The sequence below is a fragment of the Acomys minous genome (genome assembly GCF_964271855.1).
Source record: "Acomys minous genome assembly, chromosome: 16".
NCBI lineage: Eukaryota > Metazoa > Chordata > Mammalia > Rodentia > Muridae > Acomys > Acomys minous.
The window spans coordinates 40,315,490-40,328,479 of NC_140498.1; the positions used below are offsets into that span (position 1 = coordinate 40,315,490).

The following is a 12,990-nucleotide window of genomic DNA, read 5'->3' on the forward strand; positions in this document are numbered from 1 at the left end:
AGGTCCTGAGTTCAATTCCTGGCAACCACATGGTGGTTCACAACCATCTATGCTGGTGAGCAAGAAGATAGAGCTTGCATGCCAATACATGTATATAAATAAATAAGTATTAAAAAAACAAAAACCCGGGGCTGGAGAAGTGGTTCAGGGGTTAAGAGTGGTTAACTGGCTGCTCTTCCAAAGGACCAGAGTTCAATTCCCAGCACCTACATGGCAGCTCACAACACTCTGTAATTCCTGTTCCAGGGGATATGACATTCTTCACACACATACATTCAGTCAAAACACTAATGTACATAAAAAAAAAAAAAATGATGAGGAGAAGGAGGAGAAGAAGAAGAAAGGTTAATTTTGACTCCTAGCTTTAGAAGTTTCAGTGCTTTAGCCTTTGGGCCTGTGGTAACACAGTATATCATGAGGGAAGGATACGGTGAAAGAACTGCTTACTTGTGGAGTCCTGGGGATGGAGAGAGGCTAGGGTCCTTACTAGGATCTTTTGATCATACCCTCTGCAACCTCAGTTCCTCCCCCTGAGGTCTACTTCCTAAAGTTGCACCATGGGCTTTTAGTATCCAGGCTTTTGGAGACATTTCAGTTGCAGACCCTAATACAAGCTTGGAGGTTTGCTGTCAGGTGGTACAGCAGTGCTGTTCCTAACTCCTCTTTCTGTGTGTATCCCAACAGCCCGACCCAGGGAATTGTGAACAAAGCTTTTGGCATCAACACTGACTCCCTGTATCATGAACTATCTACAGCGGGGTCTGAGGTCATCGGGGATGTGGATGAGGGAGCCGACCTCCTAGGTAAACACAGCCTATCTCCCATGACTGCTTGGCACCTGGGCTCTGTTGGTCTTTTTATTGACCTACTTACTTACAATGAAGGAAAAGATTTATGGTCCTTTGGGCTGAGGATTTTTATTTCATAATATTACTAAGGTAAATTCTTCATCCTATGAACTTTCCCGAAAGTCCTCAGTTTATGGTTTTTAATTTGTTCACAGAGACATACTGCTGGCATTTGGTATCCACTGGATGTCCCTAGGAGTAGGGCCCACACCCTGTAATGGGAAATACCTTGCTCTGTTATACCCACCCAAGGACAGACCCACGGCCGTCATTCCTGGTGGCTGCAGGGCTGTCCCTCTACTTGCCGGGAAAGGGACAGGCTTCTCCCACAGGCTGCCACATCCAGTTCTAAGCAGGATGTATAGGGCTCCGCTGCTGCTTCTTATTGCTCCACAGGCTCAAGCCAGGGCTTCCATCTCACAATCAGATAAAGCAAGACCATCATCAAGTGAAGGGTGAGCAGGTTCAGAGACATGGCAGCACAGGGGATGGTCTGTGAGGGGTTTTTGGTGACCAGGCTATGAGTTTATGTAACTGGCACTATAGCTGCAGACAAACAAAGTGATGAGTGTGCTCTGGGGAGGTGGCAGCAGAGTCTTATTCTGCCACAGCAAAGATGTATCCTTCCCTATGTGTTGTGCTGTCATTTCTATGGAACAGTGTGTGTGTGTGTGTGTGTGTGTGTGTGTGTGTGTGTGTGTGTGTGTGTGTGTGTCTGTGTAAACAGGAAGTCAGATGGCCATAAGGAACTCAGGCAGGACTCAATACTGTACAGTCTGTTAAGTACTGTGACAAATGACTTACTATGGTGACCAGGTTCTAGAGGAATGAGCTGGGGTCCGTCTACTCTACTTAGCTACACACTCAAGGGTTGTCCTGGCCTGTGGCTACAGACACTTGTGGTTTTAAAGATGGTATGGTGCTGAGCATGGTAACACATACCTTTAATCCCAGCACTCAGAAGGCAGAGGTAGGCAGTTCTCTGTGAGTTCGAGGCCAGCGTGGTCTACAAAGAGAGTCCAGAACAGCCAAGGGCTACACAGAGAAACCCTGTCTTGAAAAAACAAACAAACAAGATGGTATGGCACAGTTAGTAAGATACAGTGAATAAGCACACTTGAGCAACTTATGTGCCTGTAGAGACACATCTACTTATCTATTTTCTTCAGGTCTCTCAGCATCTCACCGTCAGGAAAGGGAATGATGCTGTATTCTCAGAAACATCATATTTTTTTCATTTTTCTTTTTCTTTTTTTGTTTTTTGTTTTGGTTTTTTGAGACAGGGTTTCTCTGTGTAGCCTTGACTGTCCTGAACTCGTTTTTTAGACCAGGCTGGCCTCCAACTCACAGAGATAGATCTGCTGCCTACCTCTGTCTCCTGAGTGCTGAAATTAAAGGCGTGCGCCACCGTGCCTGGTTTCACAAACACAGTCTTAAATCATGAGGTAAATGCTGCTTTGGATCATCAGCAGGGATTACAGTGGTGAGCCCCTGTTCAGAAGGCCTGGCTTTCAGCTCCATGTATCTTAGCACTGAAGGTAGTAAAAGGTGTCTGCCCTGACACACACTGTATGTATCAAACGTAAGACACCAGCAGTTGTAACACACACTACTTTAAGAAGCTGAGTTTTAAAACGGGGGTGAAGCTGGGCATGGTGGCGCACGCCTTTAATCCCAACACTCTGGAGGCAGAGGCAGGTGGATCGCTGTGAGTTCAAGGCCAGCTTGATCTACAAAGCAAGTCCAGGACGGCCAAGATAACATAGAGAAACCTTGTTTTGGAAAAAAAAAAAAAAAGTGTGTGTGGGAGGAGTGGTTGGGAAGGGCTAGGAGGAGAGGAGGGACGAGAAACTGCGGTGGAGATGATAGACAGACAGACAGACAGACAGACAGACAGACAGATAATAAACACATAAGCAAGCCCCCAATTAAGCTATAACATGCCAGCTATTGTTTAGAACCCCCTACATATGTACATGCAAGGCTTCAGAAATGCTGAGGAAAACATGTTATAGAACGGATGTTTAGGATGTCATGCTATCCTCAGCCTGCACTGTTTCCTGGAACATCACACCATGCACCATGGTAAGGAGATTGTAAGGAAACTGATGCGCAGAGAAGTCAGGTAGTTCTCCTGCTTGAGGAATCCCCACTGTGGCATGCAGACCCAACCTGTCTCACTCTGATGCACATTGTGAGATTCCTTCCTTCTGTAGCAGACTGCACCGTGTAGGGACGCACCTAGATGTCCAGAAACAGCTATCCTTGAGAATTGGACACACTGTAAGAGGATGAGTCAGAACTCTCTGGACAAAAATGAACTTCACTCCATAGTCTCACAAAATGGTGGTCTGATCTTAGGCCGTAAAAGAGAAATTAATTCTACGTTGATCAAATATTTAAACAAAATGACAAGGGCAGTGGAGCTGAGAATTTCTCAGGAGAGTATTTCCATAAGCCAGATCTCTGCATTACCAAAACCACCACATGTCCATGCATGTGACTGTGTGTATGTGTGTACTAGAGGTACAGTTCAGTGGTAGCACAGATCCTCACAGGAGCCAATTTGGTCCCCAACATTCAACAAAAGAAAAGGACAAGAAAGTGTATGTGTTCTTTACTATTGAGGCAAATAAAGTACAGTAGAAAATTAGCAAAGGATAATTTAGAAAATCACAGATGATACCTCAAACATAAAAACCACTCAGCTTTGGATCAGTGAAAATGAAACAACTACAGTCTTGTAGAGCAGAGCAGGAGCTGGTGCTACCCTGCTCCATGTGTGGAGCTGTAGAGCAAGAGGTAGATAGGCCACAGGTTCTCTGGTCACCTGTACCCATGTGTCCTGGACAGAATGATGAGTGCCTTTTGTATGTCAGGAGTAAATGGTGAAGAGCTTAGAGTCCCCTGACAGCACACCGCCTGCCTGGGAGGATGGACAGTATAGGATGTTCATCTAGAGAGGTGCGAGGAAAGGGAAACCATTTCAGAATGGTGCTGTGCTATATTTGGATTTCTATGACCAACTTTTTTGTTTTGTTTTGTTTTGTTTTTCGAGACAGGGTCTCTCTGTGTAGCCCTAGCTGTCCTGGACTCAGGCTGGCCTCGAACTCACAGAGATCCACCTGCCTCTGCCTCCCGAGTGCTGGGACTAAAGGCGTGAGCCACCACGCCCGGCTGACCAACATTATTTTAATTAAATCAAGTGGGTTTTCATGCTGCTTTCCTTAGAACAGAATTCTTTCCTTTAATTTATTGGAGAATAAAAATGTTTTCCTACTTCACTCCCAATTTCCCCTATCAATCTGTACTGAAGAGGCCTGTACCCAGTAAGGCCTGTTCATACCACTCCGTGCTCCCCGCCCCCCACTACGCTTTGGTTTATTTTCTCTCCACAATAGATTCCTTTCTCCCTTATCATCTTCTTGTCCTTCACTCAAGGTCCTGTTCTCTCTACCTCTACTGTAAGTACAGAGCTAAACAGGAGACCCCTGAATCCAGCTTCAAATGCACACTGTGACACGTCAGGGCCTCCTTACATGCACTGCCAGCACAGCCTGTTCACTCTCCAGGGCCTTTTTGGTATCCTTTGTACACACGCGCCCTTCTCTTCACAGGAATTGTTGAGGTCTGCTGAGCAATAGTGTACCACTGGGTACCACAAATTTCTGGCAAAGCCAAACAAGAACTGGGGTACTCTAAGTTCCTTGGAGACGGAGGGATTTCCATTTGGTCTCTCCCTTTAGGGTTTCTATATCCATGGGATGTGTTGTATCCTGGAACTGCTGAAGTGTTTTGTTTTTTTGTGCCCATCAACATAGGAATGGCTGAATCCTTGTTGCTTTTTTTTTTTCTTAATAAGAATTTCTTTGATTGTTGGTTCCAGTCACCAATTGATTTTTGTTGCTTCCTTTCCTGTCTCTGCTTCACTGGATGCGTGCCAGGGGAGTTCTCAGGTATGTGTCTCTCTGTCTGTCTCCATGTGGTCCCCTCTTTCCACTGTGGAGAGCAGCTGGAGTAGGGTGGGACATACACATGGGACTCTCCCCTGTCGCTGAGTATCACCAGGGGCTGTGCACACCTCTGATTTCTGTCTGGCTACTCCCGGGCACTTAGCTCCTACAGCCATGCGCTTTGCTCCCAGCCTGCTGCTGCCCAAAATGCCCAGATGGCATTGCTCCACTGGCCACTGATAGGCTATTAATATGTGACCTCCATCTTCAAGGCTGAAAAGGCCACTAGGAACTTAAGACAGTCCACCCCAGAAGTTAAGGGTTCCATGAGGCCCCTGCCAAGTGTAGTCCATCAGGGTAGCCAGGCTGAACTGCTGTGCACTGGAGGGCCTAAGGCCCACCTGCCCCTATAATTGTGTCCCTTTAGTGTATCCAGTGGCAGCCAACCTCCTGGCCACAGCTTCTCATTATATGGTTTCCTCTGGCTGGCTGCTCTGTTGCCCACAAGTAAAATTTCACAGGAATCCCTGGCTTTATCCCGCCATCTGCCCTCCTGTCCCCTCTGCTGCAAACTTTAACCCAACCAGAAGTGGTCCCCAACACCTCCCACCTTGCTGTCTACATAGGCTTAACACGCTTCTTTTCTCTCCCTCCTCCCGCCCCGTTGCCCGTCTCCTGTGGGACTGGGATGCTCCCGTAGTGCGCGATGATTTTTTTGGTAAGGCCAAGGCCCTGCTTAAGTGTCTGTTTTTCTCTTTCTGGCCTCTCTCTGTCCAACATCTTCTCATGCTTCATGAGCCATTTGCTTTGTGGGCCAATGGCAGTGAGTGGGGCTTCAGGGTTTCCAGGTACCTCAGGCCTGGGGTGAGGTGCCATCTTTCCATTCTGTTCCAGCTGGGGTGGGAGGTGGCCTTCCCTCCAAGCCACTGGTTACCATGGATAAACCACTGTCAGTCTCTGAGAGGCTCCGTGGGCCCAGACCTTGGTGTTCCTTCTTAGCTTACCAGGGGAAAGCCGGTCCTTGTTTGAAGCAAAGGAGGTCAGAGAGGACATCAGGCTGACCTATGACCACACTTTACCATGCCTTTGCTGTTTCAGACAAAAATACAGGGGAAGGCTAAATGAGAATTTAATTTGGTGCTTTGGGGATTATAGGATGTATATTTAGAGAACTCAGTCTTTTGCTAGAGGCCTGTATCAGTTCCCCATGAAAACGCCTGTCCTCACATGCACTCCCTCTCCATGCTTCCTGACCCCACTACCTAGGCTAGGTCCTAGCAGACCTCCATGTAACTTCATGGAGGGCTGCAACTGCAGTAAGTCACCATCCTTGGAGCAGACATTTTCTCTGAGTACTGTGCTGTCATCTCTGCGCTTTGTCCCTGTGCCAACATTTCTTCACTAGCGGGTAGCGCTGAAAGGCCTTGGTTTATTTTGGGTAAATCATAGAGTTGGAGTGGGTCAGAGCTAAGGGCAAGGGGTAAAGTGGCTTCCCCAGGGCTACTCCAGGGTCTGCTACAAGGCTGACTTTCTGCTAGGAGCTAGCTGGATGGAATATCCTGGGGCTCTGAATATGAACCCAGGGAAGACCAGGGCTTCCTGTTGGCTAGAGATGAGGCCAGGGACCACTCTGGTCTGACTGCCCTCCTTTTGCCGCCCAACTACCCTGCAGGTGGGAGTATCAAATGCTTATCCCTTCCCACCTCAAGGCCCAGGGCTAGGAAGGTTGTTACTCTGTGGCAGAGGCAGGTGTAGTAGGAACAAAGTCCACTTGTCTAGGCTCAAAAGAAATCTCTTCACCTTTCATTTCAGGAATGGGCAAAGAAGTGGGAAACCTGCTGTTGGAGAACTCACAGCTTCTAGAAACAAAGTAAGAGTCCTCTATACCAGCCAGGCCCGACCTGGGGCTGGATGACCCCTGAAACATGACTGTTATCATCACCTCTAGTGGAAACAACCCAGAGGACTCCTGAGTGGTTTATTCAAAAAAGCTTACTGTAAGGAACCTTCAGTCAGGGTGACTGCGCCATTCAATGCCTGGGTCAAACAGGTGTTTTCATTCTAAACCAGGATGTGTCTGAGGCCTGTGTTCTTCATATTTAAAAGGCAGATACAGGAGTATGAGTTTGAAGCTAACCTGGCCTACATAGCAAAGCTCTGTCTCACAAGAAAACATAGAAGTCCTTGTCACAGAAGTGTGCACATGAGCTCTCACTAATCCTTCATTGTTTTGCCCTTTAAAGAAATGCTTTGAATGTGGTGAAGAATGACCTCATCGCCAAGGTAGACCAACTGTCAGGGGAGCAGGAGGTGCTGAAGGGTGAGCTGGAAGCAGCCAAGCAAGCCAAAGTCAAGCTGGAGAACCGAATCAAGGAGCTTGAAGAAGAGCTGAAAAGGTACAAACCCCAGAGACTTGGGTTTCCCTTTGGGTTCCCAAGCTGCCACCTCTCCTCTCTGCCCTTAATAAAGCAGAAGCCCCCCCCTTCACCTAGTAACGTTGTAACCTAGTAACTGTTGAAGGCGCACACTTGTTATGCCCATTGTCTAGCTACCCGCTTGTCTCCTCTCAAGTCCTCTGTGCCCTCACCAGGTACAGAGTCCTCAGCTACAGCTCCCACCGCATTCTTCACTCAGGAATGCGGGGCTGATGAAGCACTGCTGGCAACTTGAGCACCCCACCCCTCTGTCCACAGTCCTCTGATCAGCCAAGGTCAAAGCCACATGGTCTTTGAAAATCCTGCACCTTGCATTAGCCCCTCTGAGATGGGAGGGGCAATGCAGAGAAGGCCTGTGGAACTTGCCTGCCCACCAGCATAGCTTGATTCACTCCCTCTTGGGCTTGGATCACCCCCATTTCGGTTAGAGCAGCCAAATGTCTGGGCTGTAGAGTACATTGGCAGGACTCATAACCTGCTGTTCTCCCCACATCCTTCAGAGTCAAGTCAGAGGCTGCAATTGCCCGCCGTGAGCCCAGAGAAGAGGTGGAGGATGTAAGCAGCCTTCTCTCTACAGAATTGGTATATCCGCTATTAACCTGTGGGTGCGGGTGGGCTGGGCATAGTGGGCCTTCCTAGATTTGCTGAGTCTTCTAGGCCCCCTCACTTGTGACCTCTGAACCCAGGGCATGTCCTCCCACTGAGACCATCCTTTGGCAGATTCCTAGACTGAGGCAGGGTCACATTTCTACCCTTTCTCATTAATGCCTTCTGTAGTCCCAGCTGGTTTTTCTGTTACCTAAGAGGCTACAGAAGCAGCCCCAGTCACTGCGGTTATATATCTGCAGCCTGGGCAGTGCAACCAAGCCCTGAGCCTGCACCTTCTCCCTCTCGCCAGAGGCCTGGGCCAGCACAGTTTGCCCTTCTGTATCAGAGCACCTTTAGACAAACTGAGTCCCTTAAAACAGAGCAGTCACGGCCGGGCGTGGTGGTACACGCCTTTAATCCCAGCACTCGGGAGGCAGAGGCACGTGGATCACTGTGAGTTTGAAGCCAACTTGGTCTACAAAGTGAGTCCAGGACAGCCAAGGCTACAGAGAAAAACCCTGTCTTGAAAAACCAAAACAAACCAAAACCAACAAAAAACTAAAACAGAGTAGTCACTCATCTCGCAGCCATTTGGGGCATAGTGTAGAGCTTCCATCTGAGGGTATTCTAGGAGAGGCTCCCCTGGCCCTCTTCCCATGCCCATCCCACCATCACTTGTCTCCACTTGGATCTTCCTAACCATGTCCCCATCTAGATGGTAGCCACGAAGGAAGCCACATATGCTTGACTGTCCTGCTAGTCCTCATTGGTGGAACCATGTTCTCCCCTCTGCAGGACAAAATCCCCATGGCCCAGCGGCGGCGTTTCACAAGGGTGGAGATGGCCCGAGTGCTCATGGAACGCAACCAGTACAAGGAACGACTAATGGAGCTGCAGGAGGCCGTGCGGTGGACTGAAATGATCAGGTGTGCCCCTCTGCACTTCCCCAGTGAGGTCATGGCTCTGCCTGGATCTGTGTTTCCTGCACTGGGGTTGTAGGAGTATAGCAGGCCATGGGCTTTGGCTCCTATTACACATCCTTTCCCCAGAGGGTCAGCTCCTCCTTCATTCTTCCCTGCAGAGCATCAAGGGAACACCCATCTGTCCAGGAAAAGAAGAAGTCCACTATCTGGCAGTTGTGAGTGTGGTGCTCTAGGGAGGGAGAGGCTTCCGTCAGCCTGTTGTTGCTCCACACATGGCTCACTTCTTTGCGTCTCCATGGCAGCTTCAGCCGCCTCTTCAGCTCTTCATCCAGCCCCCCTCCGGCCAAACGATCCTACCCGTCTGTGAACATTCACTACAAGTCACCCACCACAGCCGGCTTCAGCCAGCGTCGCAGCCATGCCATGTGCCAGATCTCAGCCGGCAGCAGACCCCTGGAGTTCTTCCCTGATGAGTGGGTGTCCCCAGACCCCTGCTCCTCCAGCCTTCTAAGGGGAGGGGGTCAGGTGTCCTAAGCCTATCCACTCCATACTTGAAGTTGGAGAGCACAGTGGCTGCACTATGGGACAGGAGCTTTCAAGAGCAGGAAAGGTGACAGTTGCTCTCAAGGTTCACTACCCCACCAAGAACTAGTGCTCAGGTTCTGTGAGTGCCTTTGGCAGGGACTGCAGTTCCTAGGGACCATTCTTTTAGTCTTTGAAGACTATGCTGGGTCCTACAGTACTCCTACCTCCACTGTGCCACCTTAGGTAACCACTGATAATCTCACCTAGGTTACACTGCAGTTGCTGCCATCTGAAAGCCCCAGTGCCCCGCAATAGAACAGGCCCCAGAACAGCTGGAAATGACCTCCTTGTTTTGTTTTGTTTTTAATTATTTATTAAGAATACAATGTTATGCCTGCATGTATGCCTGCCCACCAGAAGAGGGCACTAGATCTCAGTATAGATGATTGTGAGCCACCAAGTGGATGCTGAGAATTGAACTCAGGACCTTTGGAAGAGCTGCCAGTACTCTTAACCTCTGAGCCATCTCTCCAGCCCCTAGAAATGACCTCTTAAGCACAGGGTCCCACCCCATAAGTATGTAATTGCAGCATAATTGGGAAAAGTTACCTTCGGTCAAATAGTATCCCCTGCCCCAGAAAAGGTAAGGGCAGAATCAGGCAGGCTGTGAGGCATGGTAAACTTTACCAGGAAGACGGTGGAACTGTGGTGCCCCAGCCTCACACAGACTGCGCACTTGGAACACATGTAACCTGTCATTCCTCTCACCCAGTGACTGCACCTCTTCTGCCCGGCGGGAGCAGAAGCGGGAGCAGTATCGCCAGGTTCGTGAGCATGTGCGCAATGACGACGGGAGGCTGCAGGCCTGTGGGTGGAGCCTGCCTGCCAAGTACAAGCAGGTACTTGGGACGGAGGGTGGCATTCATGTATGGAGAGGGTGCTATGAGGGAGGCATCACCAAAGCCCAACATAGTGGTCGTGCAGACCCAGGAGGCACCATCTCCCCCCTGCTGCTCCCCTCTGTAGCTCTGAGGGTAATTCTAATTGGCTTTCTGTTGCTGATAAAACACTCACCAAACCAGCTTGGGCGAAGAATGGGTTTATTTGACTTACACTTCCATCACACGGAAAACTGAAACAGAAATCATGGGAGAACATTGTTTATTGGCTTGTTTTCCATTTCATACTCAACTTGCTTCCTTATACAACCCAGGACCACCTACCCAGTGTGGTATCTCCCACATACATGCCTACTATGAGGTTCCCTCCTCCTAGCTGATTCTGGCTTGTGTCAAGTTGACAAAAACTAAGCAGCACAGAGGGCCAGGAGGGCCAGACCCAATGCACTGCGTACACCGACACCTGATGGAGGCTGCTGAAGGCCAAGCTGTCTCCCTTGGCCTCATTCCACAGCACTTCTCTTCTGTTGCAGCTAAGCCCAAATGGAGGCCAGGAAGACACCAGGATGAAAAATGTGCCTGTCCCTGTATACTGCCGCCCTCTGGTGGAGAAGGACCCCACAATGAAGGTGAGCACAAGGGAACCCTGGGCAAAGGGTAGTCTCCTTGCTGCAGCCCCAGGGAGGCCACTGAGGAGCCAGTGCACCTAGACCCCACAGCCCTGCCCTTGCAGCTTTGGTGTGCTGCCGGTGTCAACCTGAGCGGGTGGAAACCAAATGAAGAGGACTCAAGTAATGGACCCAAGCCCGCGCCAGGTCGAGACCCTCTGACCTGCGACCGCGAAGTAGAAGGCGAGCCCAAGAGTAGCCACCCATCACCTGAGAAGAAGAAGGTCAGTGTGTTGGTCAAGAGTGTGGCTTTACCCTACGTAGAGTCTCTAGACACTTCCCTGCAGATGCTGGCTAGAAGTGATCACACCTTGGTGACAGTGCTTCCCTTTTCCTCCATGAGAGGAAGCAGGTACTACAGCATCCAGGATACCATTGCTGCCTTTCTGTGTCCAGGTTTCCTCCCTGCCTGTGGAGCAGTGGAGCTATCTTATATCGTACAGAGAAGAAGGCAGCAGGAGGCTGCTGCTCACAGGAGAGGCCCAGTGATTTGCAATGAAGCCCAGAGCAGTCACAGCTTGACTTAGGGGCCAGGAAAGTAGCCTCTCCAAATTCATAGCTTCTTCTTGGGAATGAACCATCAAGACATGGTTCTGTAGGCTGCAGGGGAAGATAACTGTATCCATTGGTGCTATCTATATTCAAGGCTCGCTCCTGGGAAGTGCCAGAGATTTCCTGGCTTATGTCGATAGCAAGGTCAGGCACCAGCTTTGGTTACCCGCCCCCTCCCCACCCCCCATATATTCTGAAACAGGCAAAGGAGGCCCCTGAGGCAGAGGCTACCTCCAGTCGGGTATGGATCCTCACCAGCACCCTGGCCACCAGCAAAGTGGTGATCATTGATGCCAACCAACCAGGCACTGTTGTGGATCAGTTCACAGTCTGCAATGCCCACGTCCTGTGTATCTCCAGCATTCCTGGTAAGCTGGGCCTCCCATTACCAGGTGCTGTCCAACAGCAGGTATTTGCTGCCTGTGGACTGCCATGCAAAACTGGTGCTTGAGGCGGGTAGCTCTTCCTTTTCAGCCAGGTAGGACTGGGATGTTGAGTAAGTAAGGACTAGAGACCTGCTAGGAATGTGAGTAGAAAATGGGTCAAATTATCTTCCTTCATGTGTCCAAGAGGATGCTCTCCAGAGTACAGGCCAAGGTCCTGGTTTCACTCCTCAGCAGCAACTTCATGACCTATTAGCCCAGCCCTAGGATAGTGCTGAGGGCCCTGCCGGTCTCTGCTTGAAAACCTCACCTCTGTGCTGAGATGGCCTCTACTCCCTAGAGTTCTTCTGGATCTTTCACATGATGAAACAGAGTATTACATCTCAGTTCCTTAAGCCGGGCGGTGGTGGCGCACGCCTTTAATCCCAGCACTCGGGAGGCAGAGGCAGGCGGATCTCTGTGAGTTCGAGGCCAGCCTGGTCTACAAAGTGAGTCTAGGACAGCCAAGTCTAGGACACAGAGAGACCCTGTCTCAAAAAAAAAAAACAAAAAACAACAAAAAAAAAATCTCAGTTCCTTTTGACCTATAAGCTTGACTTACAGTTGCCTGAGAGTGGATGTCCCCAGAGGGCCAGGTAGCTCCTATCTCCCCCTTTCCACACTGAGATGGAACTTTGGGTTGGCATTGTGATGTTGTACTGATGGACTGGAAATTTTCTCCCAGCGGCCAGTGACAGTGACTATCCCCCTGGGGAGATGTTCCTGGACAGTGATGTCAACCCTGAAGACTCAGGTGTTGACGGTGTGCTGGCTGGCATCACCTTGGTGGGGTGTGCTACCCGCTGCAATGTACCACGTAGCAACTGTTCCTCCCGAGGAGACACTCCAGTGCTGGACAAGGGGCAGGGTGAGTCCTAGATGATCTCCTCCTTATCACCACTTTACTCTTTTCCTGCCTTGCCAGACTTACTCCTCTTTCCACAGGGGATGTGGCAGCCACTGCCAATGGGAAGGTCAATCCATCCCAATCCACAGAAGAAGCCACAGAAGCCACAGAGGTGCCAGACCCTGGTCCCAGTGAGCCAGAAGCAACAACAGTTCGGCCCGGGCCCCTCACAGAGCATGTCTTCACTGACCCGGCACCCACCCCACCCCCCAGCACCCAGTGTGCCAGGTAGGCTCTCTTGGGTATGGTCAGATGAGCAGAGGGGAGAAT

The 12,990-nt window shown here is 50.0% G+C and overlaps 1 protein-coding gene across 10 annotated transcripts in view; it reads left to right on the top strand.

The window, feature by feature from the left end:
• Positions 1-12,990, top strand: part of MAPK8IP3 (mitogen-activated protein kinase 8 interacting protein 3) — a 43,382-nt gene that overhangs the window by 26,384 nt on the left and 4,008 nt on the right. For 9 of the 10 annotated variants that reach the window (XM_084761612.1, XM_084761618.1, XM_084761614.1 and 6 more), the window contains 15 exons: positions 685-803; positions 4,793-4,804; positions 5,502-5,519; positions 6,614-6,671; positions 7,045-7,197; positions 7,737-7,818; positions 8,620-8,750; positions 8,906-8,962; positions 9,050-9,220; positions 10,045-10,171; positions 10,705-10,800; positions 10,905-11,063; positions 11,594-11,759; positions 12,499-12,681; positions 12,759-12,948. In XM_084761612.1, the coding sequence (XP_084617738.1) occupies positions 685-803; positions 4,793-4,804; positions 5,502-5,519; positions 6,614-6,671; positions 7,045-7,197; positions 7,737-7,818; positions 8,620-8,750; positions 8,906-8,962; positions 9,050-9,220; positions 10,045-10,171; positions 10,705-10,800; positions 10,905-11,063; positions 11,594-11,759; positions 12,499-12,681; positions 12,759-12,948 (1,722 nt within the window). The remainder of the gene's footprint in view (positions 1-684; positions 804-4,792; positions 4,805-5,501; positions 5,520-6,613; positions 6,672-7,044; positions 7,198-7,736; positions 7,819-8,619; positions 8,751-8,905; positions 8,963-9,049; positions 9,221-10,044; positions 10,172-10,704; positions 10,801-10,904; positions 11,064-11,593; positions 11,760-12,498; positions 12,682-12,758; positions 12,949-12,990) is intronic. The other variant, XM_084761615.1, reaches the window with a different exon arrangement.